Below are 21108 nucleotides of genomic sequence, written 5' to 3'. Positions count from 1 at the left end.
AAATGCTAATAATGAGACATCATACTAAATTTTATGGGATGCAGCCAAGATAGTTTTGAGGGAAACTTTATATCTCTAAATGCTTATATGAATAAAATAGAGAAAGAGGAGATCAATGAATTGGGTATGCAACTAAAAAAACTAGAAAAGAACAAATTAAAGATCCCCACTTAAATATCAAATTAGAAATTATGAAAATCAAGGAAGAGATTAATAAAATTGAAAGTAAGAAAACCATTGATCTAATAGATAAGAGTTGATTTTATGAAAAAGCCAATAAAATAGATAAGCCTTTGGTGATTTAAAAAATAGAAACAATTAACAGGATCAAAAAATGAAAAAGGTGAACTAACCACCAATGAGGAGGAAATTAAAGAGATTATTTGGAGTTACTTTGAAAATTGTATGTCAATAAATTTGATAACCTGAGTGAAATGGATGAATATTCACAAAAATACAAACTGCCCAGATTAATAGAAAAATAAATAAATTACTTAAATAACCCCCTTTCAGGAAAAGAAATTGAAGAAACCATCAGTAAACTCCCTAAGGAAATATCTCCAAGTCCAGATAGAATTAAAGTGAATTCTACCAAACATATAAGGAATAATTAATTCTACATAAACTATATAATTCTATATAAACCATTGTAAAAAAATAGGAGAGGAAGGAGTTCTGTCAGATTCCTTTTATGACAACAACATGGTGTAGACACCTAAACCAGGAAGAATCAAAACATGGAAAATTATAAACTAATCTCCCTAATGAACATTGATGCAAAAAAAATATAAAATTTTAGCTATGAGATTACAGCAAGTTATTACTAGGATAATACACCATGACCAGTTTGGATTTATACCAAGTAGGCAGGTATGGTTTAAAATAAGGAAAACACTCACCATAATTGAACATATCAATAGAAAAACCAACAGAATTCATATGATAATCTCAATAAATGCTGAAAAGCCTTTGATAAAATACAACATTCATTCCTGTTAAAAACACTAGAAAGTATAGGAATCAACAGTTTTCCTTAAAATAATAAGTAGCATTTATCTAAAATCATCAACAACTATACGAAATGGGAAAAGTGAGGAACATTTCCACTAAAATCAGGGGTAAAACAAGGATGTCCATTATCAACATTACTATTCAATATAGTATTAGATATGTTAGCTTTAGCAATAAAAGAAGAAAAAGAAATTGAAGGAATCTGAATCAGCAATGAGGAAGCAAAGTTTTCACTCTTTTCTTTTAAGGTTTTTGCAAGGCAAATTTGGTTAAGTGGCTTGCCCAAGGCTACACAGCTAAGTAATTATTAAGTGTATGAGACCAGATTTGAACCCAGGCTCCTGACTCCAGGGCTGGTGCTTTATCCACTGAACCACCTAGCCACCCCAAAGTTTTCACTTTTTGCAGATAATATAATGGAATAGATATAGAACTCAAGAAAATCATCTAAAAAAACTCCTTGAAATAATTAACAATTTCTGCAAAGTAGCAGGATATAAAATAAATTCACAAAAAATCATCAACATTTCTATATATGAACAACAAAGCCCAGGAGCAAGAGATAGAAAGAGAAATTGTATTTAAAGCAAACATAGACAACATTAAATACTTGAGATTCTACCTCCCAAAGCAAAGCCAGATTACAAAACACTTCACATCCAAATAAAGTCAGATCTAAATAATTGGAAAAATGAAAATTGCTCAAGGTTAGGTAGAATATAATAAAAATGACAATTCTACCCAAATTAAATTACTTATTCAGTTCCATAGAAATCAAAATACTAAATAATTATTTTGCCAGGCTAGGAAAAATATTAACAAAATTCATCTGGAGCAACAAAAGGTCAAGAATAGCAAGGGAACTGATAAAAAAAAATGTAAAGGAAGGTAGCTTAGCTCTACCAGATCTAAAACTACAGTATATAAAACAACAGTCATCAAAATTGCCTGGTACTGGCTAAGAAATAGAGCAATGAAACAGAAGGTTAGGATAAGTTAAAAAGAAAGAATAGTAACTGACTATAGTAATCTGCTGTGTGACAAATCCAAAGACAGTAGCTTCTGGATTAAGAACTCGCTATTTGACAAAAATTGTTGGGAAAACTGGAAAATAGTATGACAAAAACTAGGCATAGATCTACATCCCACACTCTATACAAAAATATGATCAAAATGGGTACAGGATTTAGACATAAAGTATAATGCCATAGATTAAATTAATAGACCAAGAAATACTCTATCGGATCTATGAAAAGGGGACAAATTTTTGACCAAGTAAAAAATAGAATACATTATAAATTGCAAAATAAACAATGTTGACTCTTAAATTAAAAAGGAAAAGCAGCTAATGATCAATCTTAATGGACTTGCTCATTCCATCAGTACAACAATCAGGCACAATTTTGGGGTATCTGCGATGGAGAATGCAATCTGTATCCAGAGAAAGAATTATGGAGTTTGAACAAAGACCAAAGACTATTACTTTTAATTTTTAAAAAAAAGTTATCTTATTATGTAATTTTTCTATCTCATATGCTTCATTTTTCTTCCTTAAGGATATGATTTCTCTCTCATCACATTCAACTTAAATCAATGTAGAGACTAACAGACTGCCTTCTGTGGGGGGGGGAGGAAGCATGATTAGGAAAAAATTGTAAAATTCAAAATAAATAAAATCTAAAAAATAAAAGGAAAAGTAGAAATTAATGAAAGCAGAAAACTAGGAAACTATCTTCACAACTAGGAGTTATGATAAAGGTCTCAATTCTTCAATAGAGAATTATTTCAAATTTCTAAGATTATAAGTCATTAATAAATGGTCAAAGGATATGAATAGACAGGTTTCAAATAAAGGAATTAAAGCTTTATATAATCCTATGAAAAAATGTTCTAAATCATTATTGATTAGAGAAATGCAAATTAAAACAACTTTGAGGTATCATCTCTCATCTATCAGAATGGCCAAGATGACAAAAAGAGGAAATGATCAATATTGGAGAGGTTGTAGGAGGATTGGGTCATTAATACATTGCTGGTGGAGTTGTGAACTGATCCAACCATTCTGGAGCATTGTTCTATAAGAAACCATAAATGTTTGGACTCTATTATTAAACGGGCTATGGACAATGCTATCCCTGTCCAGAAGAAGAAGAAGAAAACAACAAAATAAAGAGAAAAAAAACCCCTTTAGAATCTGATGAACACTACATCACTTTAAAAAAATATCTCTTATGTATTTCTTTCCCTTAATCCTAATTCCTCATATCAAAAATGACTAATCTGTAAACATGTTTAAAGCAAATGTTTATGTACAATATTAACCTGACTTTTTTTCTGCTGAGGGTGGGTGGGTGGGAAGGGAGGGTAGAAGGAAATTTTGTAACTTAAAAATATACATATGCATATGTATGAATGTTGAAAAACTTTCATAACATGTATTTGAAAAAGTAAAATATCAATAAAAAAGAACTAGGAAAAAGTTGAAGAATGGAATGTAAAAGAATGAGAAAGGCAATATTTGCTAGTTTTACAATTTTGCTTGGAATCCAGATACAATTTGCCACTGAAAATTGTCTATTCTGAGCCTTAGGTCTAGCATGGTTAGTTGTAAGGTATGTGCTTGACACTGTGAAGAAATAATTCCCGCCACACATACATAATTCCTGGAATCCAAAATTGACCTTCAAAGTTCCTTCTATCTTTAGTTTTCTCCTGGTCCCAACAGATCTCAGATGGATTTTGAATTCTCTGAGTCATAAGCAAGTAAGTCATCTTTGCTTTAATTCACCCAAGGCATGTAGGAATTAAAAAGCTTTATTAAAGAACAAGAGGAAATATGAAATAAAACAATGTCCAAAATATAAAAGTATTGCCAAGTTGTGTAGGCATTTATATGTTCCACGGTATAATCTGTCCACTACTCAATTTCAACCTAAAAATCAATCCTGGACAGTTTTTTCCTCCTTTTTTATTTGGTTTGAATTAGAAAGAGGTCTTTCAATTCATCCAATGAGTTTTAATAAGAAGAAAGGATACTTAGGTGCTGAAGTACAGCCCTTAGTCAAGAAAGACTTTCTTACCTTTCTGTAAGGATAATCAGAAAAACACCAAATTTCCATGTTATGAGGGCATGCATTTTGGTGTGAAATGGAATTGGTCCTTGTTTGCCACCATTACTGGGGTGGGTTCTTTAAAAGAAGCTTTTTTCCCAGCCACCCACCCCTTGGTTGTCTATAAGAGAGGTAAAACTAGCACACTCTAACCTCTTTGGTTCTTGTCTTATTGAGGACCCACTGCTCTCTCTTGGATTTCTAGCAGGGTTATCAGGAGGAAGAGATATTTCCTCCTCCCTTTCCACGAGTAGTAACAATGTCTACAAGCAAATGGCAGTGGGAATATGCACTTTCCTAGGCAAGTATGAGGTCCTAGCTTACATTTCTTTCTGTTTTCTTCTGGATGTTGACCATCAATCCTTTGAAATGGATGTTTTAACCCTGAGCAAAACTCAAAAGTTTAAGAATCTGAGCATTTCTTGAATCAGATGTCAACTTCTCAATGGCATGGGACTCTCTAAAGAGCCCTACCTATCACAGGAAAAGAGCACTATGAATAGGAGGATGTTGTAATAGAACAGTCATTGAAAGCTAATCCTTTCTCAGGATAATCAGGAAACTTTTTCAGACCATATGTAAATGAGAATATAAAATATGTTTGGCAAATTAATATTTCAGGAGAGTGTCATGAGTACAATGGATTCTTCTTTTATACTTTCCTACATTTGTTCATACTCATTTGTGGGTCATTTGTGTTTTAAATCTAACATCTATGTTTTGTACATTTTCTATCTTTTTTTAAAAAAAAGAGACCTTAACAGGGTTCTCAGAAAAATGCTAGACATAAGCTGTACCTAAATTTTTTAAAGATATTTCCTAATATATTTAACATGACTGCACGTGTATAACCTATATCACATTGCTTGCCATCTTAAGGAAGGAAGGAAGAGAGGGAGAAAAATTTGGAACTCAAAATCTTATAAAAAGTTATTTCCCAGTAGGCCAGCTAGGTGGCACAATGGACAGAACACTGACTCTGGAGTCGGGAAGACCTGAGTTCAAATCAACCCTCAGACATTTAAAATTGCCTAGCTGTGTGACCTTGGGCAAGTCACTTAACACCATTGCCTTAAATAAATAAAATTTTAGCCAGAAAGAAAACAAGGAATCTGATCCCCTTCTTTTGAGTCAGGTCCCAAAAGATGAATCTGGTACATAAGAGTTCAGAGCAGAACACCTTCTTGTGGTGTGAGTCCTCTGGATCACGGATCAAACACTATTATAAATATATCAAAATATATCCTCTGTTTCTTAGGGGACAGAGAAAATATGAGAAAAAGGAGAAGAAAGAAGATAATGAAAGTTATTTCCTTAACTATCATTACATACTCTCCTATCTGTCCTATGCTCCTACACCAACTTTGGCTTTACTAGTGATAATAATATTACTAATAAAGACTATATGATTGACTTGTAGGTTCTAAATGATGTTCTCTTGAATTCAGAATCAATAATGAATGTGTTGACTAGAATTTACTGGGACCAGCCAGGAGAATGAAATAGTAAGTTATACAATTTATCTATCTTAATGGTTAAGCAAAATAACATAATATTCATATTTTGGCATATAAATGGCCACAGAAGACTACCTTTTCAGGAATACCATAGCTACAGATATATGGCACATGACTACAGAAGCCAAATAATTGTTCACTGTGTGAATCCAAGATAGCAGAAGTTAGACAATGATTTGTTTCATATGATCTCCTCTCAATGATGTCATTCTTCAGCCTCCCTCTGACATCACAGCAGTTATCAGGGTCTGTAAGATTTTGGGAAAATAATTACTGTTTAGCACAGTGCTGAACCCATAGTAGTCACATAACAAATACTTATTGATTGATTGATATTTCAAATTTAATTTTTAAAACTTAATATGGAAAATATGTACTCTCCTAGTTTTGAAAAACAAAAGAATTTTAAAATGTCATTTATTTTTTTAGTTTTGCATGGCAAATGGGGTTAAGTGGCTTGCCCAAGGCCACACAGCTAGGTAATCATTAAGAGTCTGAGGCCGATTTGAACTCAGGTACTCCTGACTCCAGGGCCAGTGTTCTATCCACTGAGCCACCTAGCCACCCTAAAATGTTGTTTAAATTAAACTAGCTGGTGAATGAAATCTGAGTGTTTTAAAATTATTCATGTATTTTATTTTCTTCTATTAACAAATTGTATGATACTAAGCAAAAGTACTGAAATTCTTAGATTAGCCAGTTGTTCAATGGGAACATGAAATAAAATAATTGCTGAGTATACAGAAAATTTCAAGACAAAGGTACAAAGCATTATCTTAAGTTTTAGATATTTATGTTTTCCTAAGTATGAATATCATCTATAAACCATATAGATATCTTTCTCTACATTGCTACTAACTTATATCTTCAATAAAGGAATGTGGGGAGTTTATTTTCACATATCTTTCTATGTTAGAAAATTTTCTTAACAGGTAACTAAGCCTATCAGTTATTTTAATTTAACTATATTATTTCTGAAGCTACAAAACAAAAGACATCACTAAATGACCAAATATTTTAGAAGATATGTCAGTCCTGGCTATTTGCCTACCAGACTCAAAAGGAAAACAACTGACAGAGGAAAATGAATTAATGTTAACTTACATTTAAGTTTACATTTTATAACTTTGTACATTATCTCATCTTGAGATTTAAGAATTATGGGGCAGCTAGGTGGCACTGTGGATAGAGTACCGGCCCTGGAGTCAAGAGGACCTGAGTTCAAATGTGACCTCAGACACTTAACGATTACCTAGCTGTGTGAACTTGGGCAAATCACTTAACCCCATTGTCTTAAATAATTTTAAAAGAGAATTATCATATTTATAAAGGGGACACTGAAGCTCATAATGGTTAAGTGATTGTCTAAGGTGATACAGATACTGAGTGACAGAGGATATGAGTGGCAAGACCAGTTTTTGCATTTCCAATTTTAGGATTCTTTCCATTACTCAATCCGTATTTGTCCCAAATCAAATAGTATAATGTCCACTTCATTATGTAATACCTTCCTGTTGTATCACAAGAACAATTTTTCTTTTCTCTTTTTCTTACTCTTTTCCTTAAAATAATTTTTAAAAATTTAAAAAAATTTTACAAATCTCATTTCCTTAAATAAACTGTAAGATGATAGCCATAATGTATATGTAATCCATATATTACTGAATTACTTCTTCCTTTGTTACCTGATAAGGTTACTTCAGGCAGATAAAATATTTCCAATATGCTTCGTTCACTTTTTGAAGTCTTGAGAAGCACCATTATTTCTAGTAGGTTTGTTTTAGAAATATAGACTGTAGATATTTGTACAATATTACCGTTCATTTCTGAAAGCAGACACAAACAGGCATACACAAATCAATCTCTGATACTTTCTAGTTAATAGTATTTTTCCAATTACATGTAAATATAGTTTTCAGCATTAATTTTGTAAGATTTTGAGTTCCAAATTTTTCTCTTTCCCTTCCTTCTCTCACTTCTCCCAAGACAACAGGTAATCTGATATAATCTCTGATACTTTTTAGACCTTTACTTATTCTAATTTAGGAATTTTCTTATAAATTGTTCCTTAATTAAATTTTTATATCTAAAATTACAGGGGTAACAGAATTTTCTTAGACATTTTTATTGTAATAATAGACATTCTGGGTCAATCTGAATCACTGAATTTGTAACATTTTTAACATTTTACATTCTAAAGATAAAGACATTAAAATATGAATCTCAATTTATAATCTAAAATTATTTCAATTTTCAACACACCTCTAGTTTGGGTTTTTTTGGTAACACATTATTTGAAATATAACATAAAATATAAAGTATACACACAAAATATGTTTTAGAGAATCCATTCAAAGTCAAATATCAATGCAATTTTCAAAGAAGAAATCTATAAAATTTATCCTTCAAAACAAGGAATACTGTTGTATGCAACCTGACACAAGATCTCTATATTCCCAAAGCTCTGATTTGCAATTGCATCCTTCAACCTAAAATGCTTTATTCAAAGTTATTGATAATTTCAGGATTTTTTTCTCAATCCTCATATTTTTTTTCACTTCTCTGCAGCATTTGATATGATTGATTGCATCTTCCTGGAAACTCTTTCCTCTCTAATTTTTCATATGCTTTCTCTCCTGGTTTTCCTCCTATCTGTCTAATCTCTCCTTTTCAGTCTCCTTTCCTATATCTTCATTTTGCTATGCCCAATAACAAAGGAAGCTGGGGAAATGTATGCCACTGCTTTGTTCTTTGTCCTCTTTCTTCTCTATACTATTTTCCTTGATTATCTCATCAGTTCATATGGATTCAATTATCATCACTTTTTAAAGATTTCCAAGCCTATAATTTCCCACCATTTTTCTTCCAATCTCATATCCCCAGTTGCCAAGTGAATATTTATAAAAAGGTAAATTGTAAGCATCTCTAACTTACTGTGTCTAATAGTATTCATTATCTCTACTACCTCATCCCCCAAGGCTTTCTCTTTTCTCAGTTTCTCTATTACTATTGAAGACAAGTACTATCTTCTCAGTCTTCAAGGTTCTCAAACTCAAGTGTCACTCTCAACTCCTCAATATTATCCACCATACATATCAAATCCATTGTCAAATATTATCATTTCCTTCTTTTCAAAATATTTCATATAAAATCCTTGCTCTTTCCCTGCATAGTTACCATCCTGGTTCAGGCCTTCATTGTGTCTTGTCTAGACTATTGCAAAACTCTCCTAATTGGCCTATTTCAAATCTTTCTACTCTCCAGAGCATCTTCCACAGTCAATGTGATTTTACTAAAGCACAGATCTTTATCATCCCTATTCCACTGCCTTCCTATTTTCTCTAGGATCCAATAGAAAGTCCTCTGCCATGTAAAATTTTTCACCATCTTTACCATTCTTGTCTTCTCATATTATGCTTTCACAACACACTCTAATCCAGTAATACCAGTTGCTAGCTATATCTTAATCACAACACTTTATCTCCCATGTCTATGCTTTTACAATCATTCAATCTTCCATGCCTGGAACTCTTTCTTTCCTTTCTTCTGCTTCTTGATATTCATTTTTTATAAGATGTAACTCAAAAACTACCTCCCATCTTTGATCTTATTTCTTCTGGTCTAAGCCTTCTGGTCGAAAATTACTTTCCTTCTACTCTTTATGTATCTTGCATATACCTATTTATTTACATGTTGGATGGGGACTTCTGTTTTTCAGTTTTTGCCTTTCTTTTTATCCCCAGCACTTGGTATCACATATGGTTCACAGTAAATACCTATTAAGTGCTGGTTAAGTAAATTTTGCAACTATTCTTGAAAGAATTGAAATACTTTTCTTAAGAAAGAATATGTATGAAACATTCAGGCACAGATCAATTATTCTCAGAACTTGGAGCTCTTTGGAAGAAAGAACAGAAAATCCAAATCAGTAAATTCTAGCCAACAGGAATAATTACCTGTGAATCCAAGAACCTGAAATGACTTTGAAGGCTTGGCATTTAAAATGAAGATATATCCATCAGAAGTTCCAGTTATCAAATACTGACCCTTCTGGTCATAACTAAAAAAAAAAGATTATATTATACTTTTTTCTCCACTATAATCAAAGAATACCTGAAAGAGGTTTAAGAGGTAATCTGGGTCAACTCTTGACCAATGCCTTAATTGCTTTATAAACATTGTCTACAAATGGTCACCTAACCTTGATTGAAAACATATCAATAGATATTTACTATTAGGTCAATCCATTGAATAGAATCACAGGGAATTAGGAGTTGGAAGGAACATCTTAGGTAGATCCATTTCTTCATGATGAGATTATAAAGTTGAAGCCCAGAGAGGATAGATAACCTGAACCAAGATTCCAAAATTCAATACTTTATCATATATGACACTATTTCTGAGAGCTCTAACTGTTAAGAAGTTCTTCCTTACATTGGAATGGGTCTTATTGATGTAGCTATCCCCTACAATGGTATAGATGACATCTACCCATCTGTCCAAAGTCTGTTCAAGGGAGGTACCCAATAGATATATAAATGCATTCTTACTTTCCTCTGATATTGAGGAGATATGAGTAGAGCACACAGAATCAGTTATTCCTTCTCATTATGTAAACAAACCATTTTCTTTTTTGAGCACACATTTCTTTGATATCTTTTTCTTCAATTCTTCTTCATAGTTCCTTATATGTTTCAGTCTGCTCACACCCATCATATTCTTGTCCACTGCTCCTTAGTGCAGCCATACAATAATACTGATTAAAAAAACTGACATTAAAAGATAAGCCTTTGTTTCAGGGAGAAATTCAGGATAGTTCAAGGAAACTTTCTATTTTTAAGAAACAATCTAGCCCCAATTTCCTCCTTTTTTAATTCTAGGTCCAAGTTGTAGTATTTGAAATGTCTATCCAACTTATTTACACTGGCAGATGACCTCTATAGGGTATTCATCCAACTGAATTCCCTAATTTAGACAACAAGTATTCTTTATCCACTTGATTTATTCTTTATCCACTTGGTTTTTTCTATATATCTCATGTATAAAAATATATAATATTCTGGAGTTTGATGCAATCAACCCTGGGTTTTCAAAAAATGGAAACATAGGGAAGGTATATGCAACAGCCTCACCCTGATAAAACTGTCTTGCCAAATGGACCCAACTAGGCTGAGGATAACAGGCCTCAAACCCCATCAATGACTTGGGTGAATACTTCCCCTGGTTGAATGGGCAAAGGAGGAAAAATTATTCCAATGGCCATGAAAGTGGCTGAAGCAAGTACTGTAGAGCTCTTAGAGCTTGAGTAGATATCAAAAATTCCAATGTCATCAAATGTATCTCAGGCCTTTGCCAATCATCTTGATTTTTGCCCTGCCCCAGGACTTCCATGACTGTGGAAGAGATAACTGACTTTGTGCAATTCTGCCTCATTATATCCAATTTATATCTATGATATCATTAATTTTCTTCAAAAATGAAGAACTAAAACAACAATGGGAGACATTAACATTTACATGGAATCCCTCTTCATCCTAAACACTGCACTAGATCTCTTCCATGACAGAGGTAAACAACTTTGATGAACAAATATATGTCTGTTATATTACATACTTACTATGTACCATCCATTATACTAAAGGCAAAAGGCAAAAAATGCAGTCCCTGCTCTCAAGCACTATATAACAAGGAGAAAGTCTGTAACCAAACAACTACATACTTTACACAGAATAGAAGGTAGGTTGAAAGGGGAAGTTATTGAGAGATCAACGACAGGAGAGAAAATAGTAATAATTTTGGAAACAATTTTCTGGTGTTGGAAGGACATAGGTTTAAGGGTACAGAGAGAACTTAGCCTTAGCAAAGAGATGGGCCTTGTCTTTATTATATTGATGTAGAAAATGGGGGATAATGTGAAGGAATTTGAATGAAGAAGAGAAAAAAGAGCTCCTAGAGCATGACCTCTATTTTCTGAGTAAAATTACAGTTTGTTCTTAATTCTCAAAGAGAATCAATGACATCAGGAAGGTGATGTCTTGACCAGCAAGAGAAGTGGAATTAAGTGAGGCAAAACTGTGCAAAGTCATCAGCCTCACTCTCCTCCAAAGACATTGAAGTCCAGTGGCAAGACTTAGCTGAGAGTAAGGAGAAAAGGATTTATGGGAGGCATGTGGATGGAAGAGAAGATTTGAAATATCCTCTGTAGAGAATCCTATAGAGAATTAGGGACTGATTTGCAGAAGAGGGCTCAATTGATACTGGATAGCATAAATTCCAAAGTATGGAATGTATGCAAGTCATGGCAGAATCTGCTTCATGGCCTTTTTGTGTATCCATAGCATCTAGCACAATGAATGACTGGTAAATGTTTACTGATTATAAGGAACTTGGTAAATGTTTATTGGAAAACTTGTGATTGACATTGAGATCTAATATAATAAAAAGTATAACTCTACCTAACTTAACCAACTTATTCAGTGCCATACCAATCAATTTATCAAAAAATTATTTTACGGAGTGAGGAAAAATAGTAAGAAAATTCATCCAGAGAAACAAAAAGATCAAGAATATTGAAGGAATTAATGAAAAAAAGGTAAAGGAAGGTGGTCTAGCTACCAGACCTAAGACTATATTATAAAGTGACAGTCATCAAAACTATTTGGTACTGACTAAGAAAGAAAGAAGTGGATCAATATAATAAATTATTATTTGACAAAAACTGCTAGGAAAACTGGAAAAATAGTGGCAAAAACTAGACATTATAGAATCATATCTCATACCTGATACCAAAAGGTCAAAATGAGTACAGAAGTTAGACATAAAGGGTGATACTATAGACCAGTTAAGAGAACAAGAAATAGTCTCTCTGTCAGATCTATGGAGAGGGAAGAAGTTTATGATCAAATAAGAGGCAGAAAACATTATAAATTGCCAAATGGATGATTTTGACTATATTAAATTAAAATGTTTTTGCACAAACAAAACCAACACAGCCAAAAGGAATGAAAAAAAGTGGGAAACAATTTTCACAATTAGTGTTTCTGATAAAGGACTCATTTCTCAAATATACAGAGAATTATGTCACATGTATAAGAAGACAGGTCATTCTCCAATTGATAAATGGTCAAAGGATATGAACAGACAGTTTTTGGATGAAAAAATTAAAGATATCTATATTCATATGAAAAATATTACAAATCATTACTGATAAGAGAAATGAAAATTAAAACAACTCGAAACATCACTTCATACCTATCAGATTGACAAACAAGGAAAATGATAAATGTAGGAGAGGATGTGGGAAAACTGGGACACTTGTGCACTGCTAGTAGTGTTGTGAACTTATCCAACCATTGTGGAGAACAATTTGGACAATATGCCCAAAGGTGCAATAAAACTGTGCATATCCTTTGAACCACCTATACCCAAAGAGGACATAAAAAAGGAATAAAGACCCACATGTACAAAAAAAATTATTTACAGAGAGGCAAAGAATTGTAAATTGAGGGAATATCCATCAATTGGGGAATAGTAGCTGAATGAGTTATGGCAAAGGAAGATGGAATACTATTGTTCTATAAGAAATAATGAGCAGCCAGATTTTAGAAAAGTATGGAAAGACCTGAATGAACTGAAGCTGACAAGAATCAGAACACGGCGCACATTAACAGCAACATTATGAGATAGATCAACTATGATGCATGCAACTTCTCTTAAGAGTTTGGGGATCAAAGACAACCCTGAGGAACTATTATGGGAAATAACATCCACATCTGGAAAGAAAAAACAAAACAAAATAAAAATATGAAGTCTTTATGAAGAATATATGTTCACTTTGTATATTGTTTTCTTTCTTTTTCATGGTATTAAACCTCCCCCCAGGTCTAATTCATCTTTCACAGTGTGACTAATGAGGAAATAGGTTAAACATGATTAGACATGTACAATTTTTACCAGATTAGTCACTTCCATGGAGATGGGGAAAAGAGTAAGGTAGAAAAATGTGGAACTCATAAACTTGCAAATGGATGAATGTTGAAGCCATCTTTGCATATAATTGAGAAAAAATAAATTAAATTTTAAAAAGTAATTAAGGCTATAAAATGATTAAAAACTGTGTGGTGCTTAGTACTCTCTGTGACCCCTTTTTGTTACTCTGCCACCGTAATTGTAGAAGAGAAAAAGATTTACATAGGACTGAGGATCACTTTGTATTTTTCTTGTTTGTGGATTACTGTGGTCAAAGAAAGCATTACCAGATGGCCAACTTATCTAGTTCTATTTTTATCTAGGAAGGTCCTTCAAAAGTTTCTAGGGTCTTTATTTGTAGCCTACATAAACCTGCCAGAGCCTGTGCACTCCTGAAAGCTCTTAAAAACCTAGAATTACCTCTGCTTACTAATGAGACATGGAAGAAGACTTTGCAGAGTCATCTGAATTCTAATTTCTTTTATCTTCTACCTTTTAGTTTTAGTTCTTTGTCTTTTGAGACAATATAGACTCTATCTCCATTTTTCACAGGATTAAAATTCAAAATAGACTTTGAAATAATCCTGAACAAATACATAAATCAAAAGAGGGCGGAAATAAGTTTTGAGTATTAGCTTCTCTTCATGATAATGATTTTTAATATTTTATTCTTAACAGTGGGATGGAGGAGCTTGTTTTTGCTTACTTTCAGGGTACTATACCAATATGTTTTTGAGATGACAGGAAAACAGATTACTTATCCTTATTTCTTTCATAATCATATTCCATTGATTGAAGGGAGAGACAGGGCTATTTGCAAAATTATTAATTTCTTTTTTTAAGGTTTTTTTTGGCAAGGCAATGGGGTTAAGTGACTTGCCCAAGGCCACACAGCTAGATAGTTATTAAGTGTCTGAGGCCACATTTGAACTCAGGTACTTCTGACTCCAGGGCTGGTGCTCTATTCACTGCGCCACCTAGCTGCCTTCCAAATTATTAATTTCAAAAAGAAAATAGGACTTAACCCCCATTTGCCTTACAAAAACCTAAAAAAAAAAATAGGTTTCAGGAAACCTCACCAGAAATGAATCCAGTCAGAAGCTATGGAGTAGTCTTTCCAGAAATGCCCTTTTAACTCAAACTTCTCCATGGAAATGAATAGCATGATAATGATGATGACAGTGCTAGTTCATGATAGATCACAGTGATGATAGTACATTTTCTGGTACTTTATAATAATTAAAATTTTTGAGGTTGCAAAGTAGTTTCCTCACAAAAACTCATGTCATTTTAGTCATGAAATGTGTTCCCAAATGTGTTCAGTCAATTGTGTTCCCATTTTTACTTTTTTACTTTGTTTTAGCAAAAATACTGGAGTAGTTTGTCATTGACAGTATGCCCATTTTATTAATGAGGAAATTGATTTTCTGAGATGCTATCTTGCAAATGGTCTCAGAGCCAGAAAATTTTTAAGGCAGTATTTGAAACCATATCTCTTGGAATCAAACCTATCCATAAAATCTGAAACTGAAACAGACTCAAAATACATAAATAACTTTTTCATAGTAAGATTCAGTGAATTCAAATTCAGCATTCTTTTCTTATAAGATAATGTATGTACTATCATGCTTAAGAGTCATAGGGATTGGATTTCAGAAAAAACTGGAAAGACTTACATGAACTGAACCTAAATGAAGTGAGTAGAACCAGGAGAACATTGTAAACATTAACAGCAACATTGTGTGATGATCAATTATGAAAGACTTAGCTTTTTTTTTTTTTTTTTTTTAGTTTTTGCAAGGTAATGGGGTTAAGTGGCTTGCCCAAGGTCACACAGCTAGATAATTATTGAGTGTCTGAGGCCAGATTTGAACTCAGGTACTCCTGATTTCAGGGCCAGTGCTCTATCTACTGCACCACCTAGTCTTAGCTTTTCTTAACAGTACAATGATCAAAGACAATTCTAAAAGATGTGATGGAAAAATACAGTCCACATACAGAAAAAGAACTATAGAGTCTGAATGCAAAGCAAAGCATTTTCACTTTTTAATATTTGTCTTGTGTTTTTTCCTTCTCATGGATTTTTCCCTGTATTCTGATTCTTTCATAACATAATATGGAAATATGTTTAACATAATTATACATATATACCCTATATCAAATTGCTCACTGTCAAGGAGTGAGGGGAGAAAAGAGAGGGAAGGAGAAAAATGTGGAAAAAAATAAAAATTAAATAATTTTTGAAGGGTCATAGAATCAAACTACCTGGCAATGTTTAGTAAACAAAGTCTGACACAGATGAACACATCTTTGACTTAGGACAGAATGAGACTGAGCAAGGAAGATTTTGCTCTAGAGAATAAAGATGAACATCAACCCAATGTTACATTAAATTAAAAAGGTTTTGCACAAACAAAACAAAGACAAAATTCGAAGGAAAATGGGAAATTGAGAAAGAATTTACAGCAAATTTCTCTGATAAAGGCCACATTTTTCAAATATGTATGGAACTGAGCTAAATTTATAAAAATAAAATATTCCTCAATTAATACATCTGGTCAGTTTTCATAAGAAGAAATCAATACTATCAGTAATCATGTGAAAAAAAATTCTATAGCACTAATAATTACAGAAATATAAGTTCACAAAAACCCCACTGAGTTATCAGCTCATACCCTTCAGATTGGCTTAACATGTCAGGAAAGAAAAATGACAAATGCTGGAGAGTTGTATTTGGTGCACTGATGCACTGTTGATGGACTTGTAAACTAGTCCAACCAATCTGGAGAACAATTTGGAACTGTCCAAAGGAATTGTACATAACCTTTAGGGCTATAAAATTGTGCATAACCTTTCACCCAACAATCCTACTTTTAGGTCTAAATTCCAAAGAGATCAATGTAACTGGAAGATGAATTTTTTTTTAGATTTTTGCAAGGCAAATTGGGTTAAGTGGCTTGCCCAAGGCCACACAGCTAGATAATTATTAAGTGTCTGAGGCCGGATTTTAACCCAGGTACTCCTGACTCCAGGGTTGGTGTTCTATCCACTGCGCCACCTAGCCCTCCCAAGATGACTTATTTGAATAAAAAATATTTATAGCAACTCTTTTGGTGATGACAATGAATTAGAAACTAAGGGGATATCCATCAATTGAGGAATGGTTAAACAAGAATATGAGTATGATGGAATACTTTTGTGGTATAAGAAATGACTAGCAGGATGATTTTAGAAAAATCACAAAACATACAAAGTGTGAGCAGAAAAAGGAGAATATCATACACAGTAACAGTCTTATTATACAATAGTCAATTGTAAATGCTTTTCTCAGCAATAAATGATCCAAGACAATTCCAAAGACTCATAAGAAAATGCAATCCACCTTCAGAGGAGGATTCAATGAAGTTTGAATGCAGATTAAAGCATACTATTTTTCACTCTTTTTTGTCTATATTTTCTTTTACAAATGACTGATATTGAAATATCATGATTATACAATGCAAAATTATTAATTATATAACCTAAATAAAATTTATTACTGTCTCAAGGAGTGAGCGAGAGAATTTGAAAGTCAAAATTTAAAAAAATGAATGCTAAAAATTATTTTTATATATATTTGAAGAAAAATAAACTATTATTAAATCTAGGAAGAATTATATGAACTGATGCTATTGGTCCTTTGCTCTTGAAGGGGACCAATGATATAATGAAGATGCTGCTGTAGCTTGCACATTATTTGGATTTAAATGACGCAGAGCTGTGCAACGTCTTCAGCTTCATTCTCTTCTCCAGAGTTATGATGACTGGTGATGGCCAACAATATTATATTTAATTTAATATTATATTTAATAGAAAACTTTAAGAAAGGAATTAAAATTAATTAGTAACTAAATAATATAATCCTAAAGAAAATTAATTGAAGACTAATCCTAACGAATTGGTGAATCGAATTAAAACTCATAGAAACTACCCAATTCTGTCAAATAAAATAACAAAAAAAAGACAATAATAATGTTTGGTCTTCATTTTAGAAGACTGCAACATCAGGGAGATGATGCCATGACAAGCACATGAATTAGATTTGAGTGAGAGGCTGCTATGCTAAGTCACCAGCCTCACTTTCTCTTCCAGAACTATCTGGGTCCAGTGTCCAGATATGATTCAGGATGACGATATGGAGGCAGGACCATCAGGGTTAAGTAATTTGCCCAAGGTTACACAGCTAGTGTCAGAGGCTGGATTTGAACTCCTGTCCTCCTCTATCCACTATACCATCTAGCTGCCCTAATAACTAATATTCAATAATAAGCAAGCAACTTGAATCTCTCTCTCATATAAACCGGTCCAAGGAATGAAAAAAAAAAACAACACACATATACACACAGAGAAGGTTAAGGATGAATAAGAAGAAATGTTAAGTGAAATATTAGTAAAAGCAAAACAAACTCTTTAAAGGGGAGACAGGGAAAAGAGAAGAAAAAATATAAGGCAATAGGATGGAAGGATATATATATATATATATATATATATATAACTTTTTCATAGTAAGATTCAGGGAATTCAAATTCAGCATTCTTTTCTTATAAGATAACGTATGTACTATCATGCTTAGGAGTCATAGGGATTGGATTTCAGAAAAAACTGGAAAGATTTACATGAACTGAAGCTAAGTGAAGTGAGTAGTAGTAAATAGTAGTAGTAGTAGTAAATATTAACAGCAACATTATATATATATATGTATATATATATATACATATATACATATGATTATTAATCATACTTGTGAATGTGATTAGGATAAAATCCAACAATATATCGTTTACAAGAAACATACTTAAAACAAAGATACACATATAATATATAATAAGGGTCTGGAGTAGAATCTAATATACTTCAGCTGAAGTATAAAAGATATGGGTAGCAAGCATAATCACAGACAAAGCAACAGCAAATATAAAACAAATTAAAAGAGATAAACAGAAATTTTAGTGAAAGGTACCATAAGCAATGAATCAACCTTGATAATAAATATAAATAGCAAATGGTATAGCATCTAAATTCTTTTTTTTAGGTTTTTGCAAGGCAAATGGGTTTAAGTGGCTTGCCCAAGGCCACACAGCTAGGAAATTATGAAGTGTCTGAGACCAGATTTGAACCCAGGTACTCCTGACTCCAAGGCCAGCTCTTTATCCACTATGCTACCTAGCCACCCCTAGCCTCTAAATTCTTAAAGAAAAAAGTTAGATGACTTATAGGGAGGAATAGTGAGGGACCTCAATTTACTCCATTCAAAACTAGCTAAATTTTAAACATTAAATTCGCAAAAGAGAAATGTAGAGCCTAAACAGAATTAGAAAAGTTAAATATGATAAATCTCTGAAGAATAGTGAATGGGAATGAAAAGTTTTTAAAAGCTATTTGTTATTGACTTTCAAGGAAGGTCATCATGACTGGGAGTGACTTAAAGGTCCTCTTGCCCACATACAATCAATGACCTACCCATCTAGGATCTTCTCTGTTCCTTATGTTTTGGCACTTGAGAGTACTAGCCTGAGGAATTAAACTTTAATCACCTGCTATTCAGGCATTGTTTGATTGTTAATTAGAGAATGCCATTGATTGGGAGTGAACCAGGGATTAAAAAGGGTATTTAAATTATTGCATTCTGTTAAATAAACAGAGAATTTGCCATCTTTGTCTCCTGCCTCTTCAACTTTAGCCTGAGAACTGGACTACAGCTTAACTGAGTCAAGCAATATATAAGTAAAGAGTTAACCAGCCGGCACACAACAGCTATTAACAGGGCGCAGCTAGGTGGCACAGTGGATAGAGCACCAGCCCTGGAGTCAGGAGGACCTGAGTTCAAATTCAGCCTCATACACTTAATAATTACCTAGCTGTGTGACCTTAGGGCAAGTCACTTAACCCCATTGCCTTAAATAGTTTAAAATTTTTTTTAAAAAAGCTATATAAGTGACACCATCACAAAAACCTAATAAACAAATTCAGAAAAGCCAAAATATTAATTGCATATTTTCCTAACCATAATGGAATTTTAAAAGTACAAATTAATTAGAAACTAAATAACTTAATCTTGAAGAATAAGTGGATCAAAGAACAAAGCATAGAAACCAAAAATGATTTCATTAATGAGAATTTTAAAAGAAAGCAACATTCAAAGTTTTGGAATGAAACTAAAACAGTATTTTAGGGAAATTTGTTTCTAAATGTTTTTATCAAATAGAGAACAGATTAACATACAGGGCATGTGGCAAAAAAAAAACCAAAACACAACCTATAAAACCTCCAAATAAAAATCCCTCAATTTAAACACCAAAATAGAAATCCTGAAAAAAACAAAGGAAAGGTTAATAAAAATAATCAGTGAGTTTATAAACAAAACTATCAACTGACATTCTGAAAAAAAAATCAAGAAAAAAGAAAAAGAAATTATCAGGATCAGAAATAAAAAAAAAGATGAATTTTCAACCAATAGAGAGATAAAAGCAATTACAAAGAAGCTATTTTGCCCAACTACATGCCCCTAAAATGGATAATCTGAATGAAATGGGTGAATATTTATAAAAACACAAATTGCCTAGGTTAAGGAAACGAAAAATAAGAGTACTTATATAAATACATATCATTAAAAAAAAAAACATTTGAACAAGCTATAAATGAACTCCCAAAGAATAAACTCCAGGACAAAATGGATTTGGAAATTAATTTAAAAAATAAATAAAAATATGATACAATATAATGTTAACTTCTGATTTTATAAGTCACTATGTGGCCCATTGGGATTTGTTTCTATTTGAGTTTGACCTTTGGCCTAATCTCTAAACCAGAGAATCAAAACAGAGAAAGAAAATTATAGAGCAATATTTTTAATGAATATTGATGTAAAAATCTTAAATAAAATGGTAACAAGGAGACTAAAGCAATGTATCATAAAGATCATATATTAGAAACAAACTGGACTTAACACCAGGAATTCAGGACTGTTTTTTTAATAATAGAAAAATTATAAATATAAGTGACTAGGTCATGTAATAGAAATCATATAATTATTTCAAGAGATACGGAAAAATCTTTTGACAAAATACAAAGCACCCCTTCTTTTAAAAAAAAAACCAACTTGATAGTATAGAAATAAATAGACCTCTCATTAGAATGATAAACAATGTGTCTCTAAAACCAGGAGTCATAATTATTTGTAATGGGGACAAGCTAAAAGTCTTTCTAATAAGATAAAGGATAAGAAGGCTATCCATTATTAACATTACTATTCAATATAGTCCTAGAAATGCTGACTGTAACATTAAGACAAGAAAAAGAAATTAAGAGAATAAACTTAGGGAACCCTAGAGGACAAACCAAAAAAAAAAATTGAAACAACAACTTCAGCAAAATTGCAGGATATAAATTAAGCCCACACATATCAACAATATTTCTGTATATCAGCACCAAAATCCTGCAGGAAGAGATAGAGAACTTTCATT

General features: G+C 32.5%; 1 protein-coding gene across 6 annotated transcripts in view; it reads right to left on the bottom strand.

The window, feature by feature from the left end:
* Positions 1-21108, bottom strand: part of LOC141521312 (cilia- and flagella-associated protein 43-like) — a 234056-nt gene that overhangs the window by 119540 nt on the left and 93408 nt on the right. For all 6 annotated transcript variants that reach the window (XM_074233758.1, XM_074233761.1, XM_074233760.1 and 3 more), the window contains 3 exons: positions 9595-9698; positions 7324-7464; positions 5714-5886 (listed from right to left, as the gene is read on the bottom strand). In XM_074233758.1, coding sequence (XP_074089859.1) covers positions 5714-5886; positions 7324-7464; positions 9595-9698 — 418 coding nt within the window. The remainder of the gene's footprint in view (positions 1-5713; positions 5887-7323; positions 7465-9594; positions 9699-21108) is intronic.

The sequence above is a fragment of the Macrotis lagotis genome, chromosome 4, assembly GCF_037893015.1.
Source record: "Macrotis lagotis isolate mMagLag1 chromosome 4, bilby.v1.9.chrom.fasta, whole genome shotgun sequence".
Classification (NCBI taxonomy): Eukaryota; Metazoa; Chordata; class Mammalia; order Peramelemorphia; family Peramelidae; genus Macrotis; species Macrotis lagotis.
The sequence above is the reverse complement of the archived record's forward strand: the minus strand, read 5'-3'. Positions and strand labels throughout refer to the sequence as shown.